The sequence below is a fragment of the Pipistrellus kuhlii genome, unplaced genomic scaffold (assembly GCF_014108245.1).
Source record: "Pipistrellus kuhlii isolate mPipKuh1 unplaced genomic scaffold, mPipKuh1.p scaffold_m20_p_4, whole genome shotgun sequence".
Taxonomy (NCBI): domain Eukaryota; kingdom Metazoa; phylum Chordata; class Mammalia; order Chiroptera; family Vespertilionidae; genus Pipistrellus; species Pipistrellus kuhlii.
Genome location: NW_023425540.1, coordinates 21,951,793 through 21,964,090, shown reverse-complemented (window position 1 = coordinate 21,964,090; position 12,298 = coordinate 21,951,793). Strand labels below are relative to the sequence as shown.

Below are 12,298 nucleotides of genomic sequence, written 5' to 3'. Positions count from 1 at the left end.
GACTGATATTTTTGCCTGCTTTTATGTTGACCAGTCTTGAATTCAAGCACTTAGTCAAGCTAGATACAAGGTGCTTTCCGAGCTGGAACTTTCTGCTCATTTTAAGCAACAAGTTCATGGCTATTTAGTACAGTTTATCGTTTCTGTAAAACAGCCTTATGATTGACACTTTTAGACCATGACCAACACTTCACTGTGATCAGTAATCCACTGAGTTGAACTCTGCAGCCATATATTGCACTTTACACTCACTAAAATATACCACTTTCTGTATTTCATTTTTTCATTTTTGGATAATTCCTGAGCTCAGCCTAACCATTAGGTCATAAGTTGATTATTATTATATTTTAAAGTCTTATCTTTTCAGGGTAACATACAGACCTATAGTTCTGTCCATTGAATGTACTTAAAGCATTGGTATTTACTTACAAAATTATAAAAAACTAGAGTCCGTTTAGTCATGACATTTGTGTTGCCCCTCAGCCTGTGTAGGCTCCCCAATGGCCAGGATTGGGGTGTTGGGAAGAGGTGGCCAAATAAGTGAAGGTCTAACTCAATGTTTGAAATGAAAGAAGGCACCCTGCCACGTCTTATATCCCCATTAGTAACAGCGAAAGGTGGGGGACAGGTACCAAAACAAAACGAACCCTCCTGGCCTAGGTGTTCCAGGTCAGGCTTCGGCTTCCAGAGTCGAACATCATCTGTTAGTAAAAATGTGGATTTTTACAGTCCTTGCCGACAAGTGTTTTTCTGCTGTTTCAAGACGTCCTTCTGACTTGCTGAAATACGAAGGGAACAGAGAAAAGGAGATTTTTATAAAAAATGTGAGTGTCACTACTCATTTCAGGAAGAATTCCTATGCTTTCTAATTACTAACTGCACAGGTCCCTCCGGGACAGACTTCATAATATTCCAGGCATCGAAGTGCATGAGCCCAACCAGGGGTTTTCCGTTAATGGCAAGGATTTCATCCCCAGCTTCTATTGTTCCAGCCTGTTCAGCTGCACCACCTGTGAGAGTAAATACAGAATGAGGGCTTGGTACTTCCAGGGTATTCTCAATGAAGTCCAAGTAAGCTAAAACCATCAGTGAGAAAAATCTGTTTACAGTCTTAGGAGAGAGACCCATAAGATGAAACCTGACTATAAAAATTCAAATCTGTAACCCTTCCTATGCCAAATCTAAGCAGCTGAGAAGATATTTCAAAAAAAAAAAGAATATATATATATATGAGAGAGAGAGAGAGATAATATTCAAATTAGCTGGGATACCTTAAGGCAGTGGAGCCTAAGACCATCAGAAAACAGATAACAGTAGCAAAATTACAGTTATGAAGTAGCTACAAAAATGATTTTATGGTTTTCCTTTATACTAAAGATACTGTCTTTAGTATAATACAACCTAATACTAATTTTTAATAAGAATGCTAACAATTAGTGTATTAAATATTAGTGCTGTTTTATTACTAAATTTAATACTAACAGTATGAGTGTTACATTAAATAAGATATATACACACAAATTATTGTTGGTTTAAGTTCATGAAGAGACTACCGCTCCCTCCCATTTCACTTTGTTGTAGTCTGGAAATTGCAATCTTAACACATTGCGGACCAGTAGTTTTATTGCTAGCTTTACCCAGTGGCCAGGTAAGTTTCTATTGAACGAAAAAACGTTTTACATAAATATTACAGGCATGCTTTAAAATTAAATACCCATTGCATTTTGCAGTTACTTATTACATGTTCTTACAAGCTTAATATCTTTTTAAAGTATGATCTTTATAAAACACTGTAATATGAAGCCAGAATTCGCGTGAGCTGTCCACAATGTGTTAAGTGCTCCTGACTGGCTGATCTGATGTGAACATGGAGTCAGAGATACAGTGTAGAAGTCGGGGGCACATGCCTGGTACTTGTGACCTTAGGTGCGTTATAGTAGCTTTATGATAGGATTGTCATGTGGATGACATGAGTGAATACGTGTAAAAAACAACAGTTAACACACATTAACCCTATCTTATGTAATAAAAGGCTAATAAGCAAATAGACTGTATGGTGGAACAAAATTGGTGCTGACCACCAAGGGGTGTGTGCAGAACATGGCTGGCGTTGGCCATGACGGGATGGGCAACTGCCTGGTGGTTACTGAATATTCTTCGCTCCTGTACACTGAGGTCCCACCTGGCACTGGCACCTGCTGCGGTGCCCAGCACGGGTCCCAAGTGCTCAGCGCCATCAATGGGTGTGACGGCTCCTGAGGGTAACTGGGGCAGCAGCCGCTGCTTGCACCCGCTGCTGGTGCTGGCCCCAATTACTCCGCGCCATCAGCACATGGTAGGGGCTGGTGGGGCACGATCTGCCCCTGTGCCTACCACAATGGCCCACAGTTCCTTTTATTGTGCATGGATTCGTCCACTGGGCCCCTACTAAAGCATGAAAAACATTTATGGAAGGGGCACTGACTCACAGAAATAGAAGTGGATGGCAGATTGTTTTTTCTGGAACATTACCTTTGTACACCCTCTTAATGAACAGGGGCCCATCCCCAGACATGGATGATTTTCCTCCATCCAGGCTCAATCCCAGCCCAGCCGAGGTCTTCAACACTTCAACGCACAGAGCGTCCTGTGCAGTTCCTCTTCTCCCTGCAGTGAAGATGGAGACAACAGGACACTCATTACCTCCTGCTGTGTCCCATTTACCTTGAAGTGCCGATGACAACATTTGAGACCAGTATTAGGGTTGGTCTCCCCTCCTGGCTGTGTTCCTGCAGTAACTGCACCTCTGTTCTAAGCATGGAGCGTGCCTTTATGATCAAGCAGAAATCTCCAAAGGCCCCCCCCCCCCCCCCCCATCGGTGCATTTCTCTGTGAAAGCTGAAGTCCCACGTGGGACCCAGCCTGTGCTAAAGAAGCAGTGCCCATTCTGACTCAGTGCTTAATGTGGCTTCCTGCAGAGCCTGGGACGACAGTGTGCAGCAACTGTCTTTAAACACCCTTCTTTCTGGATGTTCCGAGGACAAAGCTCAGCCTGGAGCTTCTCTCACGTTTCAGTCCCCTGAACAAGGGCTTCTTGTTTCACTTACCAGCTGCTTAAATCCTAAGAGGATGGAAATTCAAAAGGGCTTCCTTACGACTTTGAGAGAAGCTGTCAAATGGTCATTTTAAGTCTTCTATAGTATGTCTTTAATTACTGGGTTTTTAAATAAGTTACTTGTAACATGGCTTTTGCAAACACGACTTCGCTATGTTTAATTTCTCTGACCCAGCTAATAAGGTAATCACCATTATTTTCCTTGGTGTTCAGCCCAAGTCTATGCTGCCAGCTGCTCACATCCTGCTGGCTGGTGAGGAGGTGTCTTACCCATTCCAGGCTCCAGGGAGATGGTGTCTCTGGACAGCGAGCTCTTCCCATTGGCTGTGTGTGGCTCCTGCCTGGTGGAGGGCCTAGGCTGGTCATTTCCTTTCTTGATGACAATGAGGACATCTTTGTGCAGCTGTGCCTGGTGCAGAACCTTCAGGACATCCCCATGGGCCAAGCCAGCCAGTGAGGCACCATTGACTGACAGGAGGAAATCCCCTCGGTTCATAGTCCCTTCCAGAAAAGCTGCCCCCTGAGAAAATAACCTATGGACCTGGGACAAAGACAGGACAAAGCCAAAGTCATTTATGATTTCCAGAAAAGCAAAGGGGTAACTGCAGGCCTGCATTAAAGGAACGTTCTAATGGCAGATTTCCCAAGTCATGCAAACACTTCGTTTTATATTAAAAACACATTCAGTGAGGGGCGGAATGACAAATGTCAGTGCCCAGCATCATGTCTGATATGTGCCTAACACTCCATGGGGCAGTAACACTACAAAGAGGAACAGGACCTGACCTTGTCCAGGGAAGGTGGCATCTCCCTAATGATCTTCCAGGCCCTGAGTGATGCAAAATTTAAACGTAGTGGTTCTTAAGAAGTAATTTCATAAGCAAAAGCAGGTTTGGCCAGTTAATTCTAATGTCTTTCTGAACAAACAAAATATTTAGGTGAATTCGGGGCTATGCATAATTGTGTTTATGTGTATTGGCACCTAATAGGTCACTGAGCCTGTCCATCAGTCAGCAGTGTCTGAAAAAGCTTATCTGTCAATGGAAATATTATGTACTGCTTTTCCTCCTTTTGTTCAGGTGGCTGTGAACCAACTCCAGCAACCTGTGAACTCACTGACGGGAATTTTGTCCTGATCGAACTCAGAATTGCTTCAGCATGACTTTCCCGAGAGCTTCTCCACATCCTCACTCACCACAATGGCATTTGGCTCCACATCTGTCCCTCCTGCCACGCTGAATCCCAGACCCGAGCCTTCTTTCTTAGTCAAGACTATGAAGCAGACATCTTCTTTATTCTATTGAGAAGAAACAGAAGGAAAAAGTATATTCCCTGTGCCAAGAGGTACAAATGAGTACAGACACAACCCCCCCGAGTGCTGCAGTCTATCCCACGAAACCCAGTGGTTCCTCAGGAGCTGTTACAGGGTGTGAACTAGAGGAGCCATGACTCCCCTGTCCTATGCTCCCGGGTGGTGCCTTTACAGGTTTTCGAGGGTCCAGCCTGTGGCTACAGAACCACGGGAAGGAAGGTATGGATGGGACACTTTAGAAGCCAGTCTGTCCAAATGGTGTCCTCCCAAATTTGATCATGAAGGGAATTCTTTATTCTACAGTTATGTCTATAGTTCAGCAGCAAAGGGAGATGCGTTAAGTGCCAAGAGCCAGGAAAAAGCACGCTGAGGCCAGGTGTTCTATGCCCTGCGCCTCCCATGCTCAGTTCACTCGATTCCACATGCAGTCAGTGAACTAGTACTCATCAAATACAAAGTATGTTTAAAAGTATATAAAGTATGTCACAATATTTAGAGTACATGAAAGCTGTCAACTCCTCTATTGGACATTTTTAGCAGTGTTCTGAGGTTAAGTAACAAAAGATTGTCCTGTGTTTCAAGCATTGATCTAAAGATACCTTGCTAAGAGATTTTAAAATAAAAAAATGAGCTGGGCTAATTATACTGAATTTTCAGTTCTTCCACCCACACGCTAGAGATGACTCACGTTTTAAAGATCTGCTGGGTTTCCCATCAAGTGATATATAATCCATCAATTTGAGGTGCTCTCAAACACAGCAATAGAGGAAGAATCTAATAACCTTTAAGGATTGCTTTGACAAGAGTGAAAAAGTTAGAAGAGAAAACCACCTCTGTATTGTGCTGGGAAAGGAACCCAATATTTGAAAAGTGTTTAGGCCTTATGACTTCTCTCATAGAACCAATCTTAGTCATTTTACATTTCTCTAAAGCAGCATATGTAGTCTTGGTTTGAATGAACTAACAACAGAATGACCTGCAGAACTTTTTGGGGGTTGGGATTTCCACGTTATGGGCAAATTCGACCACGTGTGCTCAGACACCATTCACTGGAGAGAATGATGACGGCTTTCCCAAGAAAAATGGGAGATGAGGCCTGACAGAAGAGCTCCATGCAGCTGCTCAGAGGTAACGTTTGGTGGTGAAATAGTGCGGCTTCTATTTAAATGTATTGTTGGAGCAAAGAGACAGTACTTGAAAATGGAACTCTCCTGTGTCCCAGGACACATTATCTCCAAAGCTTTAATTTATTCAAATTATTCACAGCGTACTGAAGCTGATCGATTGTCAGGCCAGATTTTGCCTCTAAGAAGCTAAGCAGTGCATCAGAAAAGCTAAAATCACCATCAGGGGCTCCTCAAGATTTAGCTCTCTAGAAACCAGAAGACCAGGGCTTGTTTTTTACTCTAGTTTCTCATAGCACCCTCAGAAGGTCACAAGAATCTGTTCTGTACACTTCCATTTTCAGCACCTACACACCATATACTCATTGAGAAAAAGCAATGCAGGAAGCTTCTGGTCTAAAGATGGCAGAGTGAGGACATCTGTGCTTGCCCGGAACCAACAGACAGCTGCATGTTGATGAAAATAAGCATGATCTGCCCTAACCGGTTTGGCTCAGTGGATAGAGCATTAGCCTGCGGACTCAAAGGTCCCAGGTTCGAGATTCCAGTCACGGGCATGTACCTTGGTTGCGGGCACATCCCCAGTGGGGGGTGTGCAGGAGGCAGCTGATCGATGTGTCTGACTCATCCCTCTCCCTTCCTCTCTGTAAAAAAAATCAATAAAATACATATTTTTTAAAAAGACCTTGACTGGAAATCAGAGAGTTTCCACGTGCAAAATGCTTGCTTACAAGTTGAAGGAGGAAGGAGACAATAGATGAGACCCTTTAAGTGAAAGTGAAAAATGTTAAATGTCTCACTGTGTTTCTTGGCTGCACAGACCCAAACCAGTGGGCCGAGAACCAGGAGAGGCCGAAAGCGTCAATGGTCTCATCCCACCTCCTCTCCCTCTGGCTGGCTCCTCATTGGAGGCCAGCAGGCCAGCGTCACAGCCCTTCTAGTGTTAGAATTTCAGATGATACCAGTGACCCAGGTACATTACCACTCAAGGAAAATTACCCGTACTTACTTTTCATTTTCATTTCTTAGGGTTCGAATCTCTGTGGATAGTCCCAAAAAGTATTCTAGATAGGAACCCCCTGGTTTCATTTGTTGCTGTTACTGTTACATCCATTTTATTGAAAAACTTTATTTGTAATGACTATCTGGAAACCCAGGCTTCAGAAACTCTTTATACTCTGGGCCAGGACAAAACCACAAGGCATTAACTCATCTCCCCAGCAGGTGGCGCCTGTGACAGGTAGTTTATGTCCACCTAGTCATTCCCAACCAGTTCCCAGATGCCTCATTCTGTTTGGAGTTTGTCTGCAGAGAGAGCTCAAAATACAGGGTGGGGTGGGGAGGTCAGTAACTAGTCCCCACTGGGGAAGTAAATGAACAACTGCACCAATGTGGCACCTCAAAATTCAAGACAAGGTTTAGCTTCTAAAGCAGACTGCAAGTGAGATTGGGCTGTGAGCTCACAACAGGAGACCTGGAGAAGGGCTCACGAACCTCTGAGTGCATGGCTGTGCCTGGGCACTGACGTGGCAGCAGTTTGTGTCTCCATGTCCTTTCCATTTCACTCACCTCTGATTGTGCTTTCGCTTCCTGCATGAGAGTCAGGATAGTAGATTTCGACCTCGCCGATGACAAGACAGTCTGCAATCTTTGCTGGTCCCCCACGGAGAGTAGAAGTTGATCCAAACTAAATAATATAAACACATTAGGAGAATATTAAAGAAAAAGCAGTTTCTCTATTTTGTAATGATGCATTTAAAACGATCTCCTTTAGATTGTATTGTATTTTCAATGGAAATAGCTGTGGATTCAGGGATTCCCCCAAGAAGTTAAGGGACCAATGTGGTAAATGAAAGTTGTTAATTTAAAAAATGCACAATGTATAGGCTCAAATGAAATGTTTTTAGATGTTATTGATTTCCCGTTTAATTGCAGTCACCTTCACAGGTCCCAATTCTTCCCTGAGGCGCAGCCCCGTCCACCACCATCTCTGAGCATTTCCCTACCGAGAAGCCTCTACTGAGCACAACATTTGGGCAAACACATCCCCCTGCAGGCACCGTGTTTCTGTAATGGTATTGAAAACAAGGGGGCTATTCCTGATAATGCTATCCTGGGCTGGATGCTGGAGCAAACAAGGACTTTTTTTGGATTTATTCAGTGACGTCTGGATCAAGTCTATAGTTGAGTTAATTGTGTTCCAGTATTAACTTATTTTGACCAATGGATGATGGTAGTATAAGATGCTAACGTTAGGAAGAGCTGAGTGAGTGGTGCATGGAAACTGCATTATCTTTGAAACTTTTCTATTAATCTTAAAACTAGTGAATAATAATAATAAAATGATAGATACTTACTTAACTGACCAGCTTTTTCCAGAGGGCAGATCCCGATTGGTGTCACTCACATTGGCTGAACTGGGTGCCCCAGGCTCACTGGCTTTAGGCCTGCTTCCTCCTGGACAAGCCCTGTCCGCCCCCTGCACAGGACACAAAAGAGCAGTGGCCCCGTTGAGGCCCCCGGCAGGGGAGCCGAGGGACCTCCTGGGCACGACCTCCAGCTCTGTCTTGAAGAGCACCGCCGTGGGCCCTGCGGGGAAGTCCTCACTGCAGAGCTTGTCGAGGTCAGGCATGCTCAAGGCCCTCAGCTCCTGGAGCTTGGAGCGGGACACGGGGGAGGGCTGGGCGTGGCGCACGGAGGACTTGTTCTTCTTGGTGGGAGAGGCCTGGGTCGCCATCGGGGCGGGGATTCCGGAAGGACTGGGCGATGGCTTCGGGTCGACGTCGGGGCCCTTGTTCCTGGCCTCCGGCGGGTGATGCCGGGGGACTGTCAGCGTCATGCTGGATGGGGACTTGGTCATCTGGGGGATGAGGGTGCTGGCTTCGCCCTGGCTTTCGCTGCAGGAGCTCAGGCTGCGTCGCAGAGACCTCGCCGCCAGGTCGCCAGGGTGGCTGAGGCTCCCCGAAACGACGCTGCCGGAGGACCGTCTCCCGATGGGAGGCTTGGAGCTCACGGACAAAAACGCGGAAGCCCCGGACTTGGCCGGGGACCGGTCTGCGTGGGCCAGGTTCTCGAAGGACTTGATCCTTTGCTTCACCGAGAAGAAAGAGGTAGATCCATGGGGCCACTGCTGCTCCAGGTAGTGTCTTCTGGTGACTCGGATTTTGTCGGTGACGAGGCAGCTCGGGTCCTGCACCGAAAGGACGTCCCCTGCGCCGGTGGCTGGGAGGGCCCTGGACATCTCCTGCAGGGGCTTCACACTGTAGATGCCGGGTCCCGGTCCCGGTCCATTCACCAGGCCAAGAGCTCCGCCTCGGCACCCCTTGGCCTCCAGGCCGCTTGGCCCAGGGACCTGGCCGTCCCGGGGGCAGCGCCCCGGGCTGTGCAGGGAAGGCCCTTCCCGTCCGAAATGGCTGGAGAACTGGGCCGGCATGGAGTAGGTCCTGGTGGCCGGCCTCGGCGTGAAATAGGGGTGCTCCTCCGGCGCTGTGGCCGCCGCTGTGCTGCTCTGGGGCATCTCCGGGGAGCCTGGCGCCTGGCTCGGCCTCCCCGGGGAGGCGGCGGCCAGCTTTGCCACGCTGCACGAGCGCAGTGATTCCGGCTCCACCGGGGAGGCGCGGGACGCCCGTGCAGGCGCGTGGTTTGGGGACAATTCCACTGGCTGGTGGCCGAGTCCAAGTTCACCCTTCGGACCACCATTGCTCTGGGTCCCGAACCCTCCCGATCTGCCTTTTTCGGCTGGCACGTCCCCACACGCACTCTTCGGCATCCTTTCCGAAGAAATTTCCACTATCTTCAGCTGGTTGGTTCTTTCGGGGGGATCGTTAGCAGCTGTTTTGCTTCCTTTGTCACCGGTCACCCCAGGCTGGGCCGCTTCTGGTACCGCAGACGTCAGGCTGGCCGCGAGCTGCTGGCCCTGCCGGGGAGGCGGGGGCTCCCGCCGGCCCGCTGCTGTGGGCGCGCTGCTCCTCGGGGCGCCGGCCCCCGTCCCCGAGGCCGCCTTGTGCTCCGGCCCGCACTTCGGTCTGGGGGCGGCCGGGCTGCCTCTGTCGGGTCCGGGGTGCACAGACGTGTGGAGCCTGCTGCCCGCGCCTGGCTCAGGAAGAGCCCTGGGGGAGGTGAGGGGCGAGGCGGGGGGCCTGATGCTCGTGTCGGAGGCTGACAGCCTCAGGGACCCCGAGGCGGCGGGGGGCGGCTTGCTCTCCGGCCCACACTGGGGAGACCAGGCAGTGGCCGCGGCGTTCCTGCTGGGCCCCTCCTCATGGTCAGCCCCGTGGGACCGGGGTGACGCCGCCTTAGAGAGCGTTTTGTGGGCGGCCTGGGGGGAGACCAGGGACCTCCTGGGGTCCATCCCGCCGGCCTTCGGCGTGGCCGCAGCAGGGGCCTCGGCGCTGCCTCTGCTTTTGCTCTTGCTGCTCAGCCTCTTCAGCTTGGGGCCGGACTTGGGTTTCTGGCCGTTGCTTAAAACGGTCTCCGCTGAGCTTCTTTTCGGGGGGTCTTTATTTTCAAGATTCAGCTTCAGCTGAGCAGGGCTGTTCAGCCCAGCAGCTCCCTTTCTGTGGCTTTTGGCGTCAGGGCTGGTGGCCGGCACGGCGGGCTGCCCCTTGTCTGTCCTGCTCTGCACGGGAGCACCCTGGCTGCTCTTATTGATGTCTTTGAACCAGGCCATGATGGGCCTCCTGGAGGCCAGTTTTGGTTTCTGCAGCGTGTCCTCCGGGTCTGGGCTTTCGGAGCCGAGCAGGTGGGCCAGGGCACGCTCCCCGTTCTCGGGGGCCCCCGCGCTGTCAGTTGTGGTCACACTGGTTTCTTGTTTCTCATTTGTGGTTTCGCCATCCACCAAGTCATGTCCCAAGCCATTCACCATGCCAGGAGCGCAGAGGGTGACCGGGGCGCTGGGCAGACGCCGGGCGGCTGCGGAGGGCTGGTGGCTTTCCTGGGCCCCCCCGGGCTGTGGAAGCTGTGGGCCCGTGGGAGGTTCAGGCCCCTGAGCGCTTCTGCTCCCGAGGGGAGACGGCTGGGCAGAGCTCGGGCTGGGAGGGCACAAGGCGCCCGGCCGGAGGCAGGCTCTGTCTCCTGGACTTCCCACGGCCTCCCCCAGAGCGCCGTGCCTCCTGGACAGGCCTCCGACTGGCACAGGGCAGGGCGCCTCCTGGGCGGGCACGGGCCCCGCCATCGAGGTTGGGGTGGGGAAACCCCCTGAGGAATAGATTTCGATTTGCTCCTCCTCCGATTCCGTAGTGTCTTCCCTGTGAGAAGACCCACGGGAACGAGCGGGTGACCGGGTGTCCCTGCTGCGAGCTCGCGGGGCATCGGGGAGCGACTCGGGGTCAGAGGACGAGTCCTCGGCGTCCCCGTACATGGAGGAGAGAGAGAGCTCCGTGCCGTCACCAGGGCCCGACGGGGACGCACTGTCCTCGTGAAAACTGCTGAGATTTCTAGAGTAGTTGCTCAGAAAGCTTTTGTTCACAGTAAAATGTTTGTCAGGATTAACTGAATCCAAAACAGAAGGCTGGGCGGTCCAGGGGGGCAGAGGGGGTTGGCACGCCTCCCAGGCCCTCCTGGGGGTAGGGGCCTGGCTCCTGGTGGCTGGCTCAGCTGGGCAGGTGCTTCCTCCTGCAGCTCCGGTGGGCAGCTGACCCTGAGCACTGCCCTCCAGCCTCGCTCGGTGCCCTCTGTCCAGAGCCGGAAGTCTTCCTTCTGAGGCATCCTGCTCCTTGAAGCATCTGTCTGCATTGGTCTCAGGGCAGTGGTACCCCGAGGCACCACCACACACCCCCGTAGCCCGGTCAGTGGGTGATGTCCAGGAGTGGCTGGCCTGCAGTGCCTTCCCAGGCTCGGAGTCTGTTCCCTCGAACCCAGCAGCCTCCTGGGAAGGTGCAGGCACAAGGGTCCCTGCCATTGGCGGAGCGTGGCTGTGGTCCAGGCCTGTGCAGAGGGCTGGTGACAGGACAGTGCTGGCTGCAGGCGCTCCCTCCTCCCCAGGCCCTGCTTCCCCAGGGGCGGCTGCCTTGCTGGTGGTGTCGGGCCTGCTGGTTTCTGGGGGATGAGACCCTGCTGTCTTCCCTGGGGAGGTGCTGTGGACCCGAGCAGGGCTGCCCTGACGTCTGTCCTCAGATTTGGGGGCCCTGGGCGGCACTGGCTCTCTGGGGTCCCCAGGCCGCCTCCCATGTCCTGTGTCCATGGATGTCTTGCTGGGATCCAAGTGAGCAGCCTCCTCCTGTCTTGGGGAAGAGATGATGTCTGGGTAGCCGTCCAGTCCTGTATCAAGAAGGTAAACAGAAGGTAGGGTGGGAGGGGAGAAAAAGGGGGAAATGTGAGAAGAAAAATAAAGTAAAAAATGGAAAACTGTAAGCAATCTGTCTTTTTGTTTTTTTCAGAAAGACATTCCACAGGCAGGCAGTCCTTGTGCTCACGTGTCTCATGTACTTTTTTTTTTTTAATTGATTTTTTACAGAGAGGAAGGGAGAATTAGAAACATCGATGAAATAGAAATATCAATCAGCTGCCTCCTGCATACCCCCTACCGGGATTATGCCTACAACCAAGGTACATGCCCTTGACTGGAATCGAACCTGGGACCCTTGAGTTTTGCAGGCCGACGCTTTATCCACTGAGCCAAACCAGTTAGGGCTCATGTACTTTTAAGGTAAATGCCCCAAACGGGTAAGGGGTGTCGCCTGGACAGAGAGGCACACCACTGTGGTGTGAACTGGGCATTCAGGCTCAATCATTCAGCTGTGAGACGCAGGCAGTTTTTATGTACCATGA

At 50.8% G+C, this 12,298-nt stretch overlaps 1 protein-coding gene and 1 long non-coding RNA gene across 8 annotated transcripts in view; one reads left to right on the top strand and one right to left on the bottom strand.

The window, feature by feature from the left end:
* Positions 1-269: 269 nt before the first annotated feature.
* Positions 270-12,298, bottom strand: part of PDZD2 (PDZ domain containing 2) — a 310,856-nt gene continuing 298,827 nt past the window's right edge. For 6 of the 7 annotated variants that reach the window (XM_036410194.2, XM_036410193.2, XM_036410196.2 and 3 more), the window contains 6 exons: positions 7,888-11,788; positions 7,100-7,217; positions 4,290-4,391; positions 3,360-3,635; positions 2,512-2,647; positions 270-1,010 (listed from right to left, as the gene is read on the bottom strand). In XM_036410194.2, coding sequence (XP_036266087.1) covers positions 844-1,010; positions 2,512-2,647; positions 3,360-3,635; positions 4,290-4,391; positions 7,100-7,217; positions 7,888-11,788 — 4,700 coding nt within the window. In that variant the 3' untranslated portion in view covers positions 270-843. The remainder of the gene's footprint in view (positions 1,011-2,511; positions 2,648-3,359; positions 3,636-4,289; positions 4,392-7,099; positions 7,218-7,887; positions 11,789-12,298) is intronic. The other variant, XM_045571556.1, reaches the window with a different exon arrangement.
* LOC123651196 lies at positions 2,654-5,477 on the top strand. Its single transcript, XR_006739737.1, has 2 exons — positions 2,654-3,277; positions 4,174-5,477. It is a non-coding gene; the product is annotated as an uncharacterized LOC123651196 (long non-coding RNA).